Source organism: Myotis myotis, unplaced genomic scaffold, assembly GCF_014108235.1.
Source record: "Myotis myotis isolate mMyoMyo1 unplaced genomic scaffold, mMyoMyo1.p scaffold_m19_p_5, whole genome shotgun sequence".
Lineage (NCBI taxonomy): Eukaryota > Metazoa > Chordata > Mammalia > Chiroptera > Vespertilionidae > Myotis > Myotis myotis.
Window position 1 is genome coordinate 67,951,393 of NW_023416357.1, and position 23,646 is coordinate 67,975,038.

The window sequence follows — 23,646 nt, forward strand, 5'->3', positions numbered from 1 at the left end:
TTCAGCCCCAAACATCTTTCCTGAACTTAGCTGTGTCCTGGGTTAGAATCTCCAGTCTATCCCTAGAGGAGGAAAAACCCTCTGTCTGTTGTTAGTTATCTGGCGTACCAGATAGGGGCAGGAACCTGAGCATCTATTATTCCACATATTTAGATATAATCAATTCTCCTGTTTTCACCATGGGATCTCCAAGTTGTGAATCTTCCATGGATTCTTTGACTGTTAGTGCCTTTTAACTGGGAGTATTTAGACCATTTGTATTTCATGTGGTTACAGATATGCTTGGTAAATTAGTCCTCTTGCAGTTTGCTTTTTACTTGTCTCATTTATTCTTTATTCATACTTTTTTCTCTATTTCAGCCTCCTTTTGGATTATTTCTTTATTATTCCATCATATACCTGGTATTCTTTATTTAGTTATCAGTTATTACTCTTATGTATTATCCTGTTGGTTCCTTTAGGGTTTATAACATACCTATATATTTAGGCATATTATAACTGAATTATCAGTCTTATCCTCGCCCTAAAGTTACACCAGTTACTACAACCTATCTTCAAGTGATTCTGTACCACTTTAGATATAGTACTTCTACTTTTCCGTCCTTGGATAGTTTTACATGCATGTACTGATCAGTGAGTACTCAGCTGAATAATCAAGACCCCTTGGTGGGTCCCTGGATCCCTCTCTGTGCAGATTTGTCCTCTCTGGTTTTTGGCTCTGTGAACTCCCCGCGTTCTCAGCTCTGTCCTTCAGCTGGGGGAACCCTCACTGGGCCTACCTGGTTTTCCCCATGAGCTACCTCCAGAGATTCTCTTCACTTTGGTTGTTTACCATTTCTCGGGAGTCACTGTTCTTTGTTACTAGATTATGTATGTCTTGTTAACTATTGTTATAAATATTTTTTCTGGTTTTGTAGCCGTCTTAACAATGTGTGTAAATCCGGTTCCTTGTTCCATCATCACGGGAAACAGAATTCCCTTTGTACTTTCATTGTATAAAAATGTGTTATTTCTTATTCTCTGATTTATCCTTTCCTTTTTTTTTCTTTTTCTTTTTTTTTTGTTCTTGTGGGTTTATACCTCTTTTTTATAGCCTTACTACCATTTTAGTGTATTTCTGAAAAGAGAGCTGATGGTTGATTGATCCCTTGCATTTAAATCCTCATAATACTTTTTACTATATAACTAAGGCTAATATTTGAGATCAGAGCTAACAATTAAGATGAGATGATTTTACCATTTATAATGCTAATAGTAAGTTTAGTAGAAAAGCATTAAGGAACATAGTTTGTCAGCTATTAACCTCCAGTATTGAATTATTTTCAAGTGTAAAAATACCATATATATTGCATACAGATCTTGGAATATAACATGACAAATTTGATTCATGTCAAACAATGGGCAAGACTCATTTCTATTCACGTTTTGTATCTATATATGTGATATTGAAGGCCTAGTATGTGGCCAAGGGCAAGTCAGTTGAGAAAAAAATGTCAGTTGAGAAAAAAATGTCTTACATTGTCACACTGATTAATTCAAAAACACCAGTTACCTACTATATTCTTCTAAGCATTGTGTGAAGATATAGCAATGAAAGAGACACAGTCTTTGCCCTCAAATTCTTTATAGTTTAGAATCTAGGGATATTCTAGATGAGTCAATTATATGTTACATGTCTTATGACCCAAGTTAACATTGATTGGTGGTGCTAGGAATATCTATAACAATGGTTCTCAACCTTGGCTGCACATTAGAATCACCTGGGAATCTTTTTAAAATCCTGATTTCTGGGCCTCATCCTCCTGACATTCTGTTTCTTTGTTATGGGGTGGGGCCACAACATTAGTAACAAAAAAATAGAATTTCCGGAGGATGAGGCCCAGAAATCAGGATTTTAAAAAGATTCCCAGGTGATTCTAATGTGCAGCCAAGGTTGAGAACCACTGATCTATAAGAAGCTCCTGGGATACAAAGAGTACTAGTGGTCATGCTGACCAAAAGCTAATGGTATGTAGAGTTTGGAAAAGGGGATCCACGAGCAGATTCTTAAAGTACAAATCAGGGCTAGGAAAATGGGAGACAGTAGTTCCAGGTAGAGGGAAGTGCACCTGCAGAGAGGGCCATGAAAGAAGATGATGTCATTGCCAGCCATTAGTGTAGCCAAAGGTCCTGTTACTTATGGAAGGTGCTGAGGTGGGTGGTGCAGGAGTGCTGGGCAGAGGCTGCCTCATTCAGAGGGAAGATAATCTCTGTGAATTTAAACAAATATTATGGAAAGCTGTCATACTTATGATCTAAGGAATGAGACAGTGGTAGACGCACAGTCAGCAATGAATGAAGAAATGAATGGAAACTAAGAAAAGGAACATTGTGCTTCTTTTAAATCCTTAAAGCTGATCTCACAGACTTTAAGTCTATGAGTCATGCAGTGCTATAAAACAGTTCACTAAGTCTTCTCCTCAAACCCCAAAGTCCTTATTTTAAAAACTTGAGGTTATCAGGCATTTCTTGCACTAAGTTTAAACTTATTTCATGTATTTTTTACTGTATTTTTTATTGATTTCTCAGAGGAAGAGGAAGGGAGAAAGAGAAACATTGAATTGTTGCTCCATTTATTTACCCATTCATTGGTTTATTCTTGTATGTGCCCTGACCAGGGATCAAACCCCCAACCTTGGTGTATCAAGATGATGCTCTAACCAACTGAGCTACCCAGACAGGATTTATTTAATGTATTTTTAATTAATCCCGCATTCATATTGAGCAGAATTGGAAATTTGCCATCCAAATCTTTCTCAGAACAGTTCTCCTTGTGGAGAGGATTGGAATAGTCTGAATAAGTGTGTGACATGAAATTTTAGAAGAAATGTTTTGAAATGTTTTAACCATTGAAGTTATACATATTAATCATTTGCAGTGGTGTGAATCTGACATAAATTCAAAGCCTGGCAGTGTTCTAAGTGATAATCTCATGTTATAATTAAGTGTAAGGATTTTCTATATAAGTACATGATAATATCATGTTGTTAAGTCTAATATTTATGCCTGAGTTGCCAAGAAAGAAATCTTGATTATTCTAATAGTATCTAATATGGTCCCTAATTACCTACCTCTTCTTGACTATTCTCAACTGAGTATGTCTGACTATAACACCAATGTTAGCATAAGATATTATTTTTCCATCCTGAGCTATTTTTCAGGCAGGTTTATTATTTCGTAAGCAGAGAGAGAGAGAGAGAGAGAGAGAGAGAGAGAGAGAGAGAGAGAGAGAGAGGGAGAGAGAGAGTTAATTTACCACTGGATCCCAAATTCTAAAATACCAACTCCTAAAAAGATATTTACTTCTAATTGGGCCTTCAATATGGGGTTACAATCTCTGACCCAGTGTAATGTGCATAGCATATAATAAATATTGACTAAATAATAATTATGGCACAATATTTGACAGTGTTTGGCAAAGAGTCAAATGAGGATGGAAGAAATTTGTGTATTTAAAACTGTATTAATTAAAGGTAAGCAACTAAAAAGGAGTCAGTTTCCCCAAATGTTTTAGTGAATGCTTTTATTTTTTCAAAGTCACTTAATGCTTCCAACTTTGAAAATGAGAAGAGCTACAGGAAGAACAGTCTTCCAAACCTGTGCCAAAACTGAGATTTCCTTGTGGGCCCCAGCCGTGAAGGTGCCCCCAGGGGCCTGTGTTTATATATGAGCTCTTGCACTCCTCTTTGTAGTTGCTCTACCAAAGGACAACCATGTGCCCAGCAGTTTTGTTTTAGTCACTCATGAGTAGAAATAACTTAAAGATTTCATTCAGGTATGGTCACATTTTCTAACTCTAGTGATTAAGGACACTGTTGAAATAGAAAGGGTGGAAGACTATAACTTTTTCAGCCATGTTTCAGATTTCCCATGTCTTAAAACATTAGTGTAAAATGCGAATGAATGCAAGTCAAGAACTGAGCACATAGGAAGCGCTCAACAAATATTTCATATGCACCAGGGAATTAAGGCCACCAACTCTTGAATGCATCGGATCTTTATGTAAATCACACTTTGTTAAGAAGAAACTATCTCACATTAAATATTGAATAGGCACTGATTTTCAACCTGTGTGTAATAGCTGACTATTTAGTCAGTGGCACTGATCTTTTTCCCTTAGATTGTAAAGAAACAAACAAAAAAAAAGACAACAGCCAACACATCCAATACCCATCCAGTATGAATGAATCAGTGTATGGCAGAATTTTAGTTTATGTGTGCCATGAGATGAAAAATGTTGAAAATCACTGTAATAGGGTATGAACACTTTTGCCTCCCTTCTTTTGTATTGCCCACACCCATGCCAGGGAAGTGCATTCCCTGTTTTAGGCAACTACTTAATGAGGAATGCTCTAGACAGAGCCGCAAGGTCACGAATGGGTTAGAATCCAAAGCTTACATCTAAGGGGCTTGTTTGAAATGAAAACCACATTATGTCATGGAAGCCCCATTACACAGGCCTGGCATCTCCCAGAGCAGTTCACAGAGCCTGTGAGCTCATGCTGTAGCTGAAGAATAGCATGGACCACATCACCCTACTCGTATGTACATGTTATTTAACAGGGGAAACGCACTTATTTGTCTTCCTGGAAAGCCAGGAATACCTCTTGGCCTCCCTGTTGGCAATGAAAGTCTCTCTACCAAGCCATTCTGGGAGAGGGGTGTCCACAGCTAGGACATGGTGGCAGTCCCTGGGGTAGAATAGTGGGAGATTCTGTCCTTCTGCAACCAGAAACTCTCAGGATGCTCATCAGCAAGGGTTAGCTTTTCTTTCAGAAGATATAGTGATTGTTTTCTCTCTTACTTACTCTGGGAATCTACCACTCTGGACAGGTTTTCTCTTTCCCTAGACCAGAGTAGCTTGAAATACTATTTCTTAGCTTCTCTTACTGTATTTAGGAAAAAAACAAAGGTACAGAAGTAATAAGCATGAGTCTTTCTGTATCCAAAGACAGCAGTAAGATCCACTAATACTACAGAGGAAAGCTCATATTCTATGAACCTTCTAAACTTCTGGTTATAGCAGCAGGAGCCTTGCCATTAAATGAAGGACAGGGGGAAAGGCACACAGAACCCGTTGGCCCAGTGTAGGTTGTATGTGGGATCAATCCTGGGGCTCAGGCCAGGGGGCACCCTCCTTACCACATAGCTCTGGCAGCACAGTGAGCCAAATTTAAGGCAGGACTAAGTTCATGCAAGCCAGGAAGATATCAGAGATTATCAGATAGCGTTAAGAATAAGAAAAAAAAAAAGGAAAGCCATCCGCACTGGCATCTGAAAGCTGGGCAGGAAGGGTGATCCTTACAAGAAGTTGGGTGATGAGCAAGAAAAGCCTTTGGTGACCAGAGTCTGGGGTGTGACTGTCATGGAGACAAAAGAAGGGCCACTGTACCCCATGACTTCATAGAACATGCATGCAGAGCAAGTTCTTCTAGGGAAACAACCCACAGGTTGTACGCATGTAGATAGCAGTGTCCACAGAATGGGCCAGGTTTAGTATTGCTAATTCAAGCAGAACGTTATAGGATATGTTTCTGAAATAATCACCTTCCTCCTCACTAGAAAAACTCGATACTTTAGAGAATAATCAGGATAAACTGTATCCCTCCCCTTACTATAACTCTGTGTGTGCACCTATTGAGGCAACAGCTTTTATTATGCTCTCGTTCTTGGCAGGGACTATGTGATCAAAGGTACAGCTAGTGCAGGGCCTCTAGGTCAACAGTTCAGCATAGTCCTGTGGTGGAGAAATACACAGGAGGGAGCTTGGACAAGAGTAGATAGAAGGGTCCCACTTGAATTTCTATTGAAAAATGACTAAAAGTAGGCCAATTAGGGAAATTAAGTTTGCAAAGGACACTCTAAGCAAAGGGAACAGCATGGCTGTTACAAAGGTGTGGATTGAGATTGGGCAGCTGCATATTGACCTATAAGTCAGACACACCCATGAGCATCAAGGAATGATGAGACTTTACCATGGGCCAGGGCAGGGCTCAAGGATAAATATGCATTTATCAACGTACACCGGTGAGAAAATAGTTTTTATATTTTACAGTTTCTCTTTCAGATTATTTTTAAAGTTGCGGAACATCCTGCTGTCCTTCAGATTGCATAGGTGGAACCTCAAATTTATCATCGAGAGCTTTGAAAACCTAGAGCACTTTATAGAAGATACTTAGTGAATTCATTGAATTGAATCAAACTGGCCTTAGCAACCACAATGTAGATTAATTATAAAGGCCTGGCTTTGTTTGCTATTTTTCAGGTACCATGATCAACAGGATGTTACTAGCAACTTCCTTGGAGCAATGTGGTTGATATCAATAACTTTTCTCTCCATTGGTTATGGTGACATGGTACCTAACACATACTGTGGGAAAGGAGTCTGTTTGCTTACTGGAATTATGGTAAGTGTCTTTTTACTTTCAATCTCATTAATACTCAAGAAGGCATTTAAACTGTTGGGTCCATGTGCGGAAATCATTGTAAGCGACTCAGGTTCCCAAGCAGGAAAACCATGTAATAAATCAGTTCTGTGTTGGGAGAGGACATCAGTTTTGATCTTATTCTTCTCATCATGCAACTCTGTTGAGGACATAGAGTTGCTAGATTGCCCTTTGTGGGCGGTGCACTCATTTGATGAACAAAATATCTTAGAGTTCCAGCTTCAGAGTCTCAACATTCTTTGTGTACGTCTGGGTTCTGCTATTTTCTGCTCGCTGTGTGGACTTGAGTAAGTTTCTCTTCTCCAAGTCTTACTTTCCTCATCTGTAAAATGTGGATCATAAGAATCGTGAAGTGTGTCAAAAGGGTTAAAGAATTCCATGACATTTTATCAGTTAGTTTAGATGAGATTTATTATTTTAACAAATATTTGTTGAGTGCCAGGCACTGGCCCAGATACTGAAAATACAGCAAAAGAAGACAGAAACTGTTCTTGCCCTGCCTTCTTGAAACGTGTAGGGGAAGAACCTGCACTTAAAATAATTAGCAAATAATTGTTAATCACACGTGTGACAAATATATGAGGAAGTAAAGCTTCTGATCTGATTTGGGAACTGAGGGATGAGATCTGCTCAGAGAAATAGATCGCCATGAAGTTGACTTTTAGCTTTTCACTGAGGTGGGAAAGGGGGGTAGCCAGGCAAAGCAGGAAGAAGGAAGGGCATTCTGGAAGAGGAAATGGTTTATTTGAAGATAATGAGGCAAGGAGGAGCGTGGTACATTTGAGCAAGTTTACTAGGCTGGGAGTGTGCACAGTAAAGTGGGAAAACATCATGGCATGAGTCGGGACAGGTCTTGTGGGAGCACTTGAGAAAGGTGTGCTGCCTGGAGTGACCTGCCACTGTTCATCGGGGAGGCCTGCAGGCTCAGATACCTTCCTTGCCCCTTCTGCGTATACTATTTGTGTTAGATATATGAAAATTGTAGGCTAACACTCCATCTAAAATTTACTAATGTTGTATGAACTTTTAAATGTTTAAGCCAGAGGTAGTTTCAAATTGTTGCACCATTTTGAGTGACTTAGAGTCTCCTTATCCGCTTTTGATTATAGCGAAGAGTGTTACTTTGATATTTGTTTGGCTTCTGCCTACACAAGGAAGTGAACTACTAAGACAGGAAATTCCCAGAATTTCTGAAGCTAGGCATTCCTGCCCAATGAGAGGTAGGCTTCCCACATGATGGCCTTTGAATGGTGGCCAGCGCAGCATGTACCCTCCCAGCAGCTGCCCAAAGGTTGTTCCAAGAGTCAGAACTAGCTAGGAGGACTGAGTCTATGGCATGGAGAGGTGGGAACAATCTTCTCCCACTTGGTAGTATTGAACTGAGAAAAGGCAGCTTGAGGTGAAAATAAAATCCAGTTCCAACGGTAAGGTCACACTTAGTAACAAGATGACCATTCCAAGTCCCAATTGTGGGAAAATATTATTTTGGGTCATAATTTAACTGTGAAATAAAATTACAGTTTTGTGAATTTTAGAGAACTTTTATTTCATTACAATTGTTATGGTCCATTGTGTTTACTGTTGGATTATTTCCTGAAAAGATAGCATTCTATTACATAGTATAATGCTTTGGAAAACAAAATTTGCATGGATGTATTTTTGAAGGGTCCATAACAAGCCCACAAGGGATAAGAATAATGCTACTTATAAAAAATAGAACCAATAATTGCAGTATTTCCCCCCGCGCTTTTTAGAAACAACTTTCTTGGTGTTCTTTTTTGGCAAGATGTCCCTCACTTTATTTTTGAATTAGGTATGAGTCAGGATTTGTGCAAACAGCCTCATTTGCCATGGGATCAGAGCCAAACTTAAAGTTAACTTTGCCAGGATCTTGTGGTACTTTTATCTTTTCTCTCTTTCTTTGTCCTTAATGTCTCAAGAACAGTTCCTTCAAAATTTCATCTGACAGCACAAATCTTTTATTTAGGTGCTTGAACTACGTCCTTACATAGGTTTTACTAGTAGTCTTTCTTTGTTTTGAAAATAGAAGTTATAAGCAAAAGCAATCTTAATCGGTACGGGCAGAAAAATGTTATGTGCAGTTATATTTACAGTGATGTGGTCCTGTCTTCTAAGCCCGTGGTGAAACAGTCCTACAGTCCTCGGGCCAAGGAGCTCATTCCATCCCCCTCATAAAGAATAGACTTTTTCTTAATTGACCCATCAAAGATCATTTGCTTGTTTTTAGAGAAATGCTGTAATCTTTGACTAGCCTATTTGAAATACTGTGTAGAATTGGATTGTCTTTATTCCTGAGCCAACACATGGAGACAAGTAGTCTTTTGGGAGTTGACTATATCCCATATAATTTCCTGGGGAGCAAGAGCTTACAAATGGAGGTCACCTAGAAACTAGTATGGAGAGTATTGGCTGACAGTATAGATTTCCAAAAAAAATAATTTTTTTCATAGTTTATATAAAAGGTTAGTTTCCTTTATATGAAATGCATTTCTGTTTTGTCAGACAAATGTTGTTTTCTTTTATTAAATACCAGTTTGTCACTTTTGAGTTATCTAAGCCAGATAGGACTTGTTTTTATTTCGAGCGTTTTTTTGCCTATTCCCCCTTGGACTTTTGCAATGCATGTTTAGGTAAAATGTGTATAGGCAGATTTCCCATGAGTCATCTCTCTGTCTCTGTCTCTCTCCCTCCTTGTGCCTTTAGTTTAGTAAATTGTGAAAAAGAAATACAATTTACAACACTCCTGAGAGAGGCCAGGGTAATTCCTGAATCATCTTGTATATTTTTTCTGAAGTGCTGTGTGTCTTTGTGCTTTTACATTTAGATTTTCTTATCCTCTCATTTATGAAATTTTGATAGAATTTATACCTTTGTCTTTTTTCACTTTGGAGTAAAATACAATTGATCTAATGCTAATCCCACAGAGCTTTCCCATTTCAAAAATGTACATGTAAAGAAATTAGCTCTGCTTCTTTTCTTCATATAGCTAATAAAAGTAATGAATTATTTCTTAGCATCATTGTAGATGTTCATATTTCATTAGTAAAACTCAAAATTAAATTGTAATTTAATAGATTAAAGCTTAATTTGTGCCATGAGTTATAGTCTGTGGAGCCAAGGACATTAATATTAACATGCAGTGCTCTGAGCAAAAATGTATTGTTAAACCATGAGGAGAGAGTTTTCCAGAATATTTCTAAAAAAGAAACAAATGGCCTTATCAAAAATAACCCCTTCTCACCTGAAATGTAAATTGTGAATCCAAGACCATCATGCTAAGCTTTTCTTATACTTTTTTAGGTTGTGTTTATAATTTTATACATAGATGATAATGGAAATACTAAGATAAGTGTATCTTAGATACTGAAATGCTTTCACAGAAATTCCATTGTGATAGATAAAACCAGGCAATAATAAATGTTCCTTTTACCAAGACCTACCTACTATTAGAACTTAAGAGACAAAGATCTCTTCCTCTCTCCTGGGTATCCTGGATTTAAAAGCAGAGGATTGCCTAATAGACCAAGTCTCTCATTAACCTTCAAGAGAAAGCCACGAAGGTTGTATATACCTGTTTTTCTATCCTTCCTCTCTTTAAGAAGGTACCAAGGACATGAAGATTTATTATTGTAAATGTCATGATAACCTATGAGAGGCTCAATTTTAAGTGGCTTTTATTCTTTTTGTTTAAGGTAGTAGGCAACTAACATTGTTCCAGCATGGTGCCTTAGCTTTCTGTGAGCAACAGCAGGTAGTTTCTCAGTATCTCCAACTTTATAACAGAGAAAGTAATTGTTTTGCTTAACACTTAAAAAGTTATCCCATCTACCATTTTATATTTGTACATAGATATAATACATGCTGAAAGTTTTAGTTTTTTCTTATCTATGAATATATAGGGTGGGGCAGAAGTTTACAGCTGTGAGTATACAAAACAGAGTTTATTCTTGTATTAATTATTGCATTATTTTCCACACAAACAACTGTAAACCTACTTTGTTGGCCCCCAACTTGTGTATGATGTTTCAAGAGTAGGATATAGCCTCATTGGTAAGAGTAATTTTTTTATTCTCCTTCTGTAAAATTATAACAGATCTTACCATGTAGGTATGGATGATGGAATTCTTTGGCATAATTATCTTTAAATATAGAGTATTATCTGCCCATTTTTTTAGGGACACACATGATCAGATAAGCAGACCTCTAAAGTGATCTATAAACCCCTAGACATGTGTGATTTAGACTTTCTGTCTTTGCTTTTAAGAAAAAACTCTGCCAGTGGGGGTAGAGAAAGTAGACTACAGACAGCCATCCTGGATATTACATGTGTGAATAAGGAGGGAGGGAGGGAGGGAGGGAGGAAGGGAGGGAGGGAGGGAGGGAGGAAGGGAGGAAGGAAGGAAAGAAGGAAGGAAGGAAAGAAGGAAAGAAAACAAACCCAGGGTCTTTTTTACATGTCTTATGCAATTTGACATGAGGTGGTTAATTCCAAATAGTAGTTTGAAAGAGGTTATTTTACTTTTTGTTTTTGGCTTTCTCTGGTGTGTTCATTGAATCTCATCGAATAAAGTCCAGTGAGGAAAGAGTATCTTTAAGTTATTGTAATAGTTTCTGTTTTGTGCAGAGCTGCAGCAGAGGTGAGTGGGCCTTTGCAGACTTAAGGCTCAATTCCCCACCAGTGCCCTAAGCAGACCTCTTCTCCCCTCGGAAATGTCTGAGGGAAGATGACAGCTGCTTTCTTCCAGGTACAGCAAGTGTCGCTGGGAGTTGTTGTGGCCTTCTAGCATTCAACATGTCCGTATAATTGCACCTAATTTTTCTAAACTGTCAGCATATTAACATGGCAGAGCTGCCCTTGCTGTCTCTAAAATGCATACGTTCACTTTAACACTGTTGCTTATCAGGAGAGAGAAACCTAGTGATGACTCATTACTGATGACCAGTTTTATGTGGCACTTCCTTCTTTCCAGCACCAAAGAACATAAAGGAGTTGAACAGGCAAATGGCTAAAGATTTGGGTTTCCCAAACCCAGGTTTTATCACTGAATTAAAAAAAAACCCACACATATCTTCTCCTCTCTTCCTTAAGATAAGGATATTTGCGTTGATCTCTACCCTCTTATCAACAAATACCAACTTGTATTTGAAGATCCTCAGAGGTAGGGCATGAGGGAATTGGTCTTCAAAATACCCTTGAATGTTGTTCATTTTTATGACCTACAGAGATCTTGCAAAACTCTAATGGGATATAATATTAAAGCTGAGTGTTTTATAGAATTTTATTTGCCAGAATTGTTTTACATAGTTTTATGAAAGAATAATTATACATGTCAGGCGGATGCATTGAAAATGTATTTATTGCTCCAGGATATTGTGTCAGTCAACCCCAGGGACAGAAAAATGGGCAATGATTGCAAATACTCATTTTACCTTTTGTTTGGAAGACAAGTTGATATTTTAAAATGAAATTTAACCTTAAAGTTGTTTAATTAATATAGGTGTATATTAAATAAAAAGCATACTTTTTTCAAATTAACCATATTATGAGACATTTGAATTACTGATAGCCTAATAAATTGGCTATCAAACAAGTTTGATCTTTTAGGAGCCATTGTACACAGGAAGATAATTTAACATGAAATATTTTGAACATTATTATTTTTTAGCAGTCATTCTCTGGGGTGAGAATTCTGGAATTTCAAAAAAAAAAATATGTTGAATCTTTTCCAGATACCATTTTTCAGTGTTTTTTCCAAAAAATATTCTCTATTTTTCAGTTACAGCTTACATAAAACATTGTTAGTTTCAAGTATACAATATAGTGCTTAGACATTTATATAACTTACAAAGTGATCACTCTAAAGTCTAGTACCAATCTGATATCATATATAGCTATTATAATATTATTGACTATATTCCCAATGCTTGTTTTTATAACTGGAAATTTGTACTTCTTAATCCCTTTACCCTTTCACCCATACCTCCATCCCACCTACCCCCAGCCCTGGCAACCATCAGTTTGTTTGATTCCACATATAAGTAAAATCATATGGTATTTATCTTTCTCTGACTTATTTCACTTAGTATAATACCCTCTAGGTCCATCCATGTTATCGCAAATGGTAAGATTTCATTCTCTTTCTATTGTATAAATGTACCACTCCTTTATCCATTTGTCTACTGATGGACATGAGTTGTTTCTGTATCTTGGCTATTATAAATAATGCTGCAGTGAACATAGGGGTGCTATCTTTTTAAATAAGTGTTTTGAATTTCTTCAGATAAAGACTCAGCCATGGTATTGTTGGGTCATATGGTAGTTCCATTTTTTTTTTTTTTTTTTGAGGCACCTCCATACTGTTCTCCATGGTGTCTGTACTAATTTGCAATCCCTCCAACAGTGCAACAGGGTTCCATTTTCTCCATATCCTTGCCAACAGTTATTGCTTTATACCTGTCAGAATGGCTAAAATCAACATCTCCTTGTGGTTTTAATTTGCATTTCCCTAATGATTAGTGATGTTGAGCATGTTTTCATATGTCTATTGACCTTCTGTATGTGGTCTTTGGAGAAATGTCTCTTCAGGTCCTCTGACCATTTTTAATAGGGTATTTTGGGGTGTTTTTTCTTATTTATATTTTGGAAATTAACCCTTTATCATATGTATCACTGATACATATCTTCACCCATTTCATTGTCTGTCCTTTCATTTTGTTGATGGTTTCCTTCCCTGTGCACAACTTTTTAGACCCATTTGTTTGTTTTGGTTCCCTTGCCTGAGGAGCATATATAAAAAAATTAAGAGCAGTGTTAAAAAGTTTACTGCCTATGGTTTGAGTCTTACGTAAGCCTTTAATCCATTCTAAGTTTATTCTTGTATATGATGTAAGAAAGTAATCCAGTTTTCCTAAGAGCATCCATTGAAGAGACTGTCTTTACCCTATTGCATGTTCTTACCTCCTTTGTCATAGATGAAGTGACCAAATGGGTTTGGGTTTATTTCTGGGCTCTCTTCTATTGATCTATGTGTCTGTTTTTATGATAGTGCCATGCTATTTTGATTACTATAGCCTTGTACTATAATTTGATATCAGTCAGTATGCTATTAAATTTCCCTTTTCTGTAGGCTTGTAATCTTAAGTTATGATCTCTGGAAGTATTTGTAGGATCTGCATAACCAAGTTATCTAAAGTAAAAATATCACTTCTTTGAATTTTTGAAATATTGTGTGGTAAAATGATCTTGGAGAAACGAGGGACTAACATGACTTACGGTTTCAGTGCTATGATTGAGAAGAGTACTACATTTTAATTTGACAGTATAAAGGGTGTCCAAAAAATGTATATACACTTTAATAGTTGATAGCTCAATTTTGAAAATGAAATGTATTTTAATAAACACTGCCTTCATAATTATTCAAAGTATGTGTATACATTTTTGGGAGACACCCTACATAAGACTCTCTAGGTGTTGGGGGCAAATATAGCTTATGCTGATTTTCAGTTCACTTTGGTTTGGTATAAGGTAATGAGCATTAATAATTATCTTTTTTAAGGATGAGGCCTCTTCCCTACCCTTCTTCTCCCTTTAGCAATATCTAATTTGTTAGAAAGATGATTTTTTAAAAAAATATACAGGTTTTCCTTGACTAGTTTAATACATTATCTTCATTTAGTTTTTGGTGGCCTGAGCATCTTCAAGTGATTTGCTTAGCTTTTCCTGAGAATATAAGTGAAATGGGAGAACAGTAATCAGGATACATTTTCTGACTTTGCTGAAAGGAATATGACTCATCTTGTTAAGGCATACAGGGATCTTCATTTCAGAGAGTAACATATGTTAGTCCCAACTGTTTCTGTACCCATTGTGATGGGTACAAAAAAATGTTGTGAAAGCATATTTACTTGCATTCTTATTCACTTTATGAAACAGAATGGTCATGGAAATAAACACTGAGTGGACATTAACATCATACCATTACTTAAATTACTATAATAATTAATGTATTGGCAGGAATTTACCTTGAACCTAGAAAGCTTTTGGAGGTGAGCCAGTTTTGCATAACAAAAAGAGTAAGGTATTTTGAAACCCAATTCTACCTATACCAAATCGTCGTCTTATGATTTATTAAGAACCTAGGGAGTTTATGGTTTCCCTAATTAAAATAAGGCAGATAAAGGAATAAAGGACGTTGCATTTGAACAATCATAAGGTTAAATTACTACAGAGGCTCTTGAGGTACAATTTAAAGGATACATCTAGGATCATGGAATGAGGGATAAATGTAATAAATTGTCAGATTCACTTGTTTCTCCAGTTTGCAATGAAGGTACTCATTTTATTGCACAAGATTTGGGTGAGCTAGAGAACATGCAGCAAGAAATGGGCCAGCAGCAGGAAAAATAGAGCCCAGAAATAAACACAAATTGAAGGTTTCCAAAGGCTCTTGATACCAGTGATTTTCCACTCCTGTTAGGATTTTGATTTCCTTCCAGAGGATCTCAGCAGTGGCCACCTGCCAGGGGAGAACAATATTCAAGTTAGAGTGCCAGCTGCCGCTCACAGCTATCTTTATAGCGATTAGAAGTCCCTCAGATTTTTACATTCTCTGCTTATTCGGTAATAATCCCCACCCTTGAATTTCCCATGACTCACTGATTGAGGAGTACCTGAGGGCATACTGTAGCAGGCGATCCTGTACAGTATGTCCTCACTTAACGTCAGCTGTAAGTGAAACAACGTGTAACAAAACCAATCTAACCATAGGCTAATTGATATAAATAAAAGTTAAGTTCCTCGGGCATCCCATCAACATGATAAGGAAATGACTTTGAACAAATTGACATTATTCAAGGACCTGCTGTACTTGTCAAGCAACTGATAGACATTTGTACCAACCACATATTGTGACTTATCGTGAGTAACCCCTCATAGCATAACAGAACTATTTAGATTCTGTGGCAGATGTTTTAAAGTCAACAAAATAGGTATAGCTGCTTTCAAAGGCCATTCTTTTCCTTCACTGGTACCCAGCTCTGAAGTCACCTTGCTTCCATCGTCTACATACCACACAAAATATCAGGAAAACCATCGAAGCAGCCCAGGCATTTATGACCTCTCTGTCCTCTGCCTGTACTTTCCTTGTTTATCATTTCCTAAATGTCTTTATGTTGAAATGGCTCTGATACAAACCTTTAGCTTGTTTGTTCAAAATAGAAAGCGGTAGGTCACCATATTCCCTTAATATCCTTTCTCATCTAAAGCAATGACTCTGTTGGAATCACCTAGCAAGCTTTAAAACATTCTGATGCTTGAGTTTTTTCCCTGGAGATTATAATTTAATTGGTTGGGGGCACAGCCTCTCAGCATTGGAATTTTTACAAACTCTTCAAGTGATTCTTGTCAAGGTTAAGAACTACTTATTTAAAGTTGTATCAGTTTTAAATAGGAACAATATTGATTTATTTTGGTCATTAACCATATTGCTCAATTTTTTGAACATTCATACTATGAGTTTACCATAAAATAAGGTGAATTTGATACTCTTGTTTTGCTTTGAAGTACAATGCTTCATAGATATGGAAATGAGCACAAATAAAAATATAGGTAAAAGGTATTATCAGATGAGATAAAGGATGGAATATATCAGTGATAATTACAGTTCATAACTGAAGAATCTCACTCATTTTTGTTGTCTCATTTCTGAATCTGAGGTTAAACCACGTAATGTCTAAACACTTTCTAGTCTCTTTCTCTGATCATATGAACAATATCACTTCGTTTCTGAGGATACTGATTTCTTCATAGAGCTATATGGAAGGACATACATATTCAAACACTCTGGAAATATTGTATTTAAACAATATTGGCTCATTCAAAAGGCCATGTCTTGGTCATAATTATCAGGTTGTAGAGGACAGGGCAAGTGTATTTATTTTCTTTCATTCTCAACTTGTCTCTCGTGCCAGATTTGTTGTAATAACTCATCCCAGTGAGCCTAAAAATGCCTTCTTTGGTCTGTAACTGAATAGCTAAATTACATTTATTAATTAAAATAAAACGAGTCTAATTATATAATAAAACATAAGTGATTCAAAAGGATCATTTTACTAGGTTGAATTTTTTGAAGGTTAATATGTAAAGGTTAGGTTATATGTTTTCTAAAACCACAAATTGTCACTTTTTAAATGTATAATTATTTTTTGCATAAGTAATATGGATTTATTATAGAAAATACAGACTATACAGAAAATCACAAAGAACAAAATAAGTTATTGATATTTCAACCACTGAAATATAACTTTTCACAGTTGGGCTAACTACTTCTTTTCAGTTTTCCAATATGGATCATTTTTTAAAAATTAGCAAATTATATATACAGTTTTCTAACTTGCTTATTTAGACATTATATTATCTTTAAATATTCTAGAAATAAAATTGTAATACAGTAATATATTAGATGTTTAAGATGTAGACCGCCACATTTTTAAGGTACAGAGTTGCTATTATAACTAGTGATTTTTAGAGCTGCTATCATTTTGACTCACATAAAGGGAACGCTATTAAAACCTGGTTTAAAAAGGTTCAAGCCTACTGAAAGACCCAGAAGTATTGCCAACATCTCACTGTGTGTGCCCCTCTGCTGTGGGCTCTTGCCTTAACCTTCCTGTTCATCCTCTGTCCACTAAGATGGCTTGGTAATCTCTACTGCTCTGTGGTCCTTTCAGGGATGAGATTCTGTGTGGCGCTCTGGACCTCCCTTCATAGCACCCAGGTAGCTCCTCAGTCGGCCCCGTCCCTACCTGCCAGTGGTCTGGCTGTGTGCAGGTCCAGTAAAGTGGCTGCAGCATGACCTCACCTAGGCTCTCCCATAGGTGCCCGAGCCTTGCCTCATGACCCTGTCTGGAGTCAGCCAAGATGACCCCACATCTTATGACTTGGAATGTGTACCTTGATCATGGAGCAGGGGTACCACAGAGAACACCATGACCATAATTTAAAAAAAAAAAAGGTGGTCCATACCTTTCTTAGTGCTGTTAAACCCCTCTAGTAGAATGGTTCTCTTACCTTCAGCACTTAATGTATCAGTGTGACCTTTCTGTTATATATGTAGAACAGTTGGAAGCTGTACAATGCATCACTCTTCATCCCCAGTATATCATAGTTGATTGGCCTGAAGACCTGCTGGTCTTATTTTGAGAGAAGATTATGAAATATTATTTTTAGACAATTCTTATTTCTACTCTGTGCATTCATCTAATTTATCCATTCCTGTCATATGTATAGGTGCATAACATTTATTCTGTTTTTAAAAAGACTGAAAATTCAGCAAGTTGCTTTTTTACCATCTATATTTTATAATTAAGATGTAACTGATTCACACATCATGCTTTAGTTCTTAACATCTATGAACTAAGTTTTCTTAATCCCAATATAAAGACACATTGCTTGTTGACCATGCATTTTTATAGTATTTATTAAAGATACTGAATATTATAGTGCGGTGTGTTTTTACTTCCAGACCTTTATGTACTTGGTGCTAAACATGTTCTGTGGCTAAGACGAAAAGTAAAAGTAATAACTCTGGGTTTCTCTTTTCTCTGGTTTTTAGGGTGCTGGTTGCACAGCCCTGGTGGTAGCTGTAGTGGCAAGGAAGCTAGAACTTACCAAAGCAGAAAAGCACGTGCACAACTTCATGATGGATACTCAGCTGACAAAAAGAGTAAGTCACCACCCACTATCTGCAAAGGGAATATTATTTTAGGTGTTTTCAATGTTGGATAACATGCTTTTTGTCTTGACCTCCAAAGCCAAAATGACATGGCTTAGTCTTAAAATGTGAAAATATGGAATTGTTCTGAGAGGAGACGCTTCCTAACTTTAGGCCAAATAGGAAACAATTGGACAATCTTGGTATTTACTCAAGGATAAAATTAGACCACATAAATCTTTAAAAATAGTCATTCTTAACATTTAAGTTGGCAGTATAGAAAAAGAGACCAATATCAGATTGAACAGGAAGGAATACAGTGTCAATGTAATACAGAAACTTTATGGGAAGGTGATTCAATAAATATTTTACTGACCTCCTATAAGCCAATCACTGTTCAACAACCCTTAATGTTTAGGACTCCAGGTGTTAGGGCAGATACAGACTCTTTCCATGACTTACAGGGTATCAGAGAGATGTTGAAAATAGCATCTGGAGGGGAAATCAATGTCCAATTATAAAGACTCAAGGAAAATAGTAATCACATGTGTACAGAGTACTCACCCTTTGCCAGCCACTGCTCTGTGTCATGTATAAAAACCTGTTTCATCTTCACAACAACCTGATGAGGAAAATGCTGGCATTATGCAAGCCAAGATGCAGAGAAGTTTAGTAACTTACATCAAGGAGGAAAATCATATAAAAAGGAAAATGATTCCTAATGCCACGACCCTTTAATACAGTTCCTCATGTTGTGGTGATCCCAACCATAAAATTATTTTCGTTGCTACTTCATAACTGTAATTTTGCTACTGTTATGAATCGTAATGTAAATATCTGATATGCAGGATGTATTTTCATTGTTTGCGACCCACAGGTTGAGAACCGCTGTCACTTGAAATACCAAGGTCAAAAATAACTAACACTTACTTTATAGCAGTGTCATCTTGCTACATAACCACTTCCCAAAGTAGAATTCAATTAAGCTGTCATTAAAATAACAAAATTCACGGTCATTTGGTAACTTCATTCATAAAAGAATCAATAGAGATTTCAAGCAGAGTTCCATTTTCAGAGTTTTTGCTCACTTTTGACTTTGGTTTTGTGTATAAAAGTAATCATGTTTAATTTGGTAAAGTAATTCCTAATAAATCAGTCACTTTAATGCATATTTTATTTGTTTGGATAATATTTATGAAATGGGAAGATGAATTCCAATTGCCCTGATAAGTTATGTCTCACCTGTCAGACACTATTGTGAGACTTCATTGCAGTTAGCAAGTCCACATACATTCTGGATGATCAAAGCCATGATCATCTAGATGTCATGCTTTCGTACTGGATTTACCACTTTGGAACATCTACTCTACATAATATTCACTCAACTCCTGAATTCGTTATCCAAACTAATTTCTAAATGTTACAGAAAAGCACTTGGAGAGTAGACGGAGAGGTAAATGAGCTAAATGGAGAGTTAGGTTCTTGTCATTTTCAAAGATATACCGTACTGGGAAATGAAAACACACACACATTAGATTATTGTGTCCACATCTAATCCAAAATTGTAGCAGATGTTTTATCTATCTCATCATGTACTTGTTTGGATGAGTTCTGTACTGTGCAGTTTATGTTTAAGAGACAGAAGTTGTACAATATCAAAAGAATCCTTAAAGTGCGAGCATAATCCAAATAATTTTACCATGAAGATATTACATTCTTTCACAGGAATTAAGCTAATGCCACACTTAAGATACTAGGCAGAAAAATACCTTAAAACACCGTATATAAGTATTTTCAACAGTGAAGAAAAAAAAGTGACAGAATCACAAATAAGAAAACCACCTGTCACGCTTAGGCAGATTTCCCCCTGGTTCACAAGCAGGCATTTAGTTTTTTATCTTAAAGAAAATAAGTAACTCCTTTAAATTTACTCTGGGATATTGATACTCCATATCCATATTATTAAAGCATTTTAGAAAAGACAAAGGCTTTGATTTTTAAAACCTACAGCGTAACATTATTATATACTGCCTTTGATTAAAGAATTTTGTGAAGTTCAGAGTTCTTCCCATTCCAGGTTGGTTTTTTTTAATTTAGTTATTTCAGCACTGCTGTCCTTTAGGACTGAATAATACATTGCCTTGCAGGACTTGTATTGTTGGATGTTTATCAGCATTTTGTCCTCTGCACACTAGATGCCAGCAGAAATATCCCACACACACATTTGTGACAATCCAAACTGCCTCTAGACATTGCCAAATGTCCCCTAACGGTACAAAATTGCAACAGTGAGACCCACTGCTTTAGCTTGTTATTGCCCAAGGATTCAGAGACTGAGATAATTCCTTTTAACAGATAATCTTTAAGAGTACTGAATTTGTTGTAATCTCCTTTCTGGGACTAATAAGATATTCATTTAACAAAAATATACTATATACTTACCATAGTTGGGGTTCTGTGTTAACTGCTGAGGATAGACAGCTGAAATATATTCTAGGATACAGAGACTGTTATGCTTTTATAGTATTGTTCTTTTAAGCAAATTGGATGAAGGCTCTGTTTTTTCCTCTGCTTGGCCAAAATGCACTTGTGTTCTTTCTCATGAGTCCCCTAAAGTCCAGTTAAGTTCTTAGTTACTTTAGATAAACTCCCTAATGGTAATTTTCTGTTATGAGTCAGATTGTTTGTAAGAAATGCTGTTCCAGTTTTAAATTCTCCACGGTGCTTCATTAATTCTGTTTATCTCATTCCTACTTAAAAGGGTAGCTACTCTGCCTGTTTCTTTGGACCAGTCTCTTATAGGTTTGAGAAGACTTTCCATCCAGCAGGCTTGCTGACAGATTGACTTTTATAGGCAACATGTCGCTAAGTACAGGTACAGATGTTTAACTGGCCTTAGAACCAAAGGTAAATTTCTAGCTTAGAATACTGTAATATTGATATTATAGCAATACAATATTCGAAAATAATAGTTATTTTATACAAAGTCATCAACTTAATGAGTGTCATTTACTTGAAACTTGATTCCATTCATTTATTTGTGGACTGTCTAAATGGGCTCATTTAGAATTTTTAACTTTTTAAATAAAAAGTCTAAAATATTTAATGATCATTAATGAATAACTCCTGGGGGATAACCAAGAGTAGATGAGGACCTAGAAAACGTACATAGTTGCTAAGATGAAAGATTAAAAATATAAAACTCAACTATCCCCTGAAAACACTACTTTGTTTCTCTGACTACCTCAATCATATAAAATACTGTGTTTGAAAATAGGACACACTACTCATTGGGCAGCTGCATGAAGGAGTTTTATAAAATTCCAAAAGTTTACATGACACTCTGCAATTTAGAAGTGGCCTATAGGTACATGTACATAGAATAATCTGATGATTTCAAAAGGAAAGCATCATAGCCATAACATGTCACTGGGCTTAGTATGAGAGGACCAGCTATCGAACAGACTTGAAGTTTATCACCTCACAGAAGTAGTATTTATCATGCTGTATTTTTTGGCAGTATATTATTACTATTCATTTAGGTCTGAACCAAGAGGAAATCTTGGAGTTCAGCTCTCTGAATCCTTTCATTTTGGAAAGAACAAATTTTTAAAATAGCTGGATGTACCATGAAGGGTAATTATACATATTAATGTCCACTGTGGGTGTTTCCAATCCTATTAAGAATTCCCAATAAGATCCATAATAAGAACACTATTATGTGGTTATGTAATTTTGTTGCTTGTGTGTTTCTTAACATGGGAACAGAAATTCTAGAGGATTTACTCTGTGTAGCGCTTACATTGTCCTTAGCCATATATCCCAGTGGTTTGAAACACAAAAGGAGTGAATCCCTTGACCTTGCCCTCTTCCACAGTCACAGCATTCACCCACCCGTACCTGGTCTATAGGAGAACTCGGTGGGCACGGTGAGAGCCCTGAGAGCCCGTGACATCCCAGTGCACAGGCTCAGTACCATTGTCTGTATTTGTCCTGTGCGTCACCCTCAGCATATGTGGCAGGATTTTACTGTAGTTTCCAGATTGAGAAGCAAGAAACTCCCCTGCTTGGTTGGAGTGGGAAAAGATGAAAGAGATCAAGAGGTACAGATTGCCAGTTATAAAAATAGTCATGGGGACGTACAGCATAGGGAAATATAGCCAGTAATATTGTAATAACTACATTTGGTGCCAGGTAGGTACTAGACTTATGGGAGTGATCACTTCGTAAAGTATAGAAATGTCTAATCACTATGTTATATACCTGAAACGATTATGTTATATGTCAGCTGTAATTTGAAAGTAAGTTTTAAAAAAATGGTTCTCTTTAAAAAACAAAACTGTCCTCCTCCTTATCAGAGATTATGTTCCTTTCCCTTACATTCGGGAGGAGTGGAAATACTGCACTTAAGCCTCTGAAGGGAGAGGCAAGAGGAAGAAAAACAAAGCAACATATGTTGAAAAAAGTCACAGTAATATAAAGGAAAGGAAAACTATAAACAAAGTACTCTTTTAAACAGTGCTCTAATTGCATGTGTCATTTACGGTTGAACAAAGCCAATTGTCAGTTAAAAGTATCAGCATTAAGTGCTTTTGTGGTTGATAAAGTATTGTTACACTTTATGCCTCTAATATTTTATAATTACCTATTAGTCAGCAATATAACAGTTCATATCCTTTATACCCATGAAAGTGGGTTTAAGGCATCTGGGTAAGTGGTATTACTTTTAGTAGTATAAATTATTTTAGGGCCTTTCTTTTCTCAAATTATTAAGCTCTCTGATTATTAATCGGCCTCTCAAGTATTTCTGATAAAAGATTTGAATTGGAGTTGAGCATTAGTGAGGCAGAACAAATGTTATTTTCCTTTTCCCCTGTGTGTGTGGAGGGGGGATGAGAGAGGAGGCAGAGTCCTTTCCTGTCAAGAAAGAATCCTCCTCTCACTCTCCTTATTTTTTGAAATATAGGAAATAAGTTAGATTTCATAGTGCTGTTGGCCCATTAACTGGCACTAAATTTATGAGTATATTTGTAAATTCCTCATACAAACTATTATGGTATCTAGCATGTGGTGGAGACTCAATAAACATGGAAATGCACTGACCCATTTAGATTTTAGATCTCTTCTCTAACCTGTACAGCCTTCTTTCCAAGAGGATCCTTTGGCTGATAAATATTCATCTGCTTCCTGATCAGAAGTGTTTATGATGCAAATTATACACACTCTGGTGCCAAATTTAACCCTGGAGATATTTATTTCATACCATCTCTAGGGCCAAGGCACTGAGCTAGGGAGACACAAAGATTCATGACACAGCCCCTGCCCTCCAAGCATTTGTGAACATCCTGGGAAAAGGAGTAAGGCAGTGGTTCCCAACCTTTTTTTGGCCATGCCCCACCTAAGCATCTCAAATTTTGATTGCCTGCCCC

The 23,646-nt window shown here is 36.7% G+C and overlaps 1 protein-coding gene and 1 long non-coding RNA gene across 3 annotated transcripts in view; one reads left to right on the forward strand and one right to left on the reverse strand.

The window, feature by feature from the left end:
• KCNN2 (potassium calcium-activated channel subfamily N member 2) overlaps positions 1–23,646 on the forward strand; it is a 362,515-nt gene that overhangs the window by 327,073 nt on the left and 11,796 nt on the right. For both annotated transcript variants that reach the window (XM_036310432.1, XM_036310433.1), the window contains exons 7-8: positions 6,305–6,446; positions 18,119–18,229. In XM_036310432.1, the coding sequence (XP_036166325.1) occupies positions 6,305–6,446; positions 18,119–18,229 (253 nt within the window). The remainder of the gene's footprint in view (positions 1–6,304; positions 6,447–18,118; positions 18,230–23,646) is intronic.
• On the reverse strand, positions 14,827–23,550 carry LOC118656783. The gene is made up of 4 exons (XR_004967690.1): positions 18,594–23,550; positions 18,175–18,248; positions 17,575–17,696; positions 14,827–15,022 (listed from the first exon to the last, which is right to left on the reverse strand). It is a non-coding gene; the product is annotated as an uncharacterized LOC118656783 (long non-coding RNA).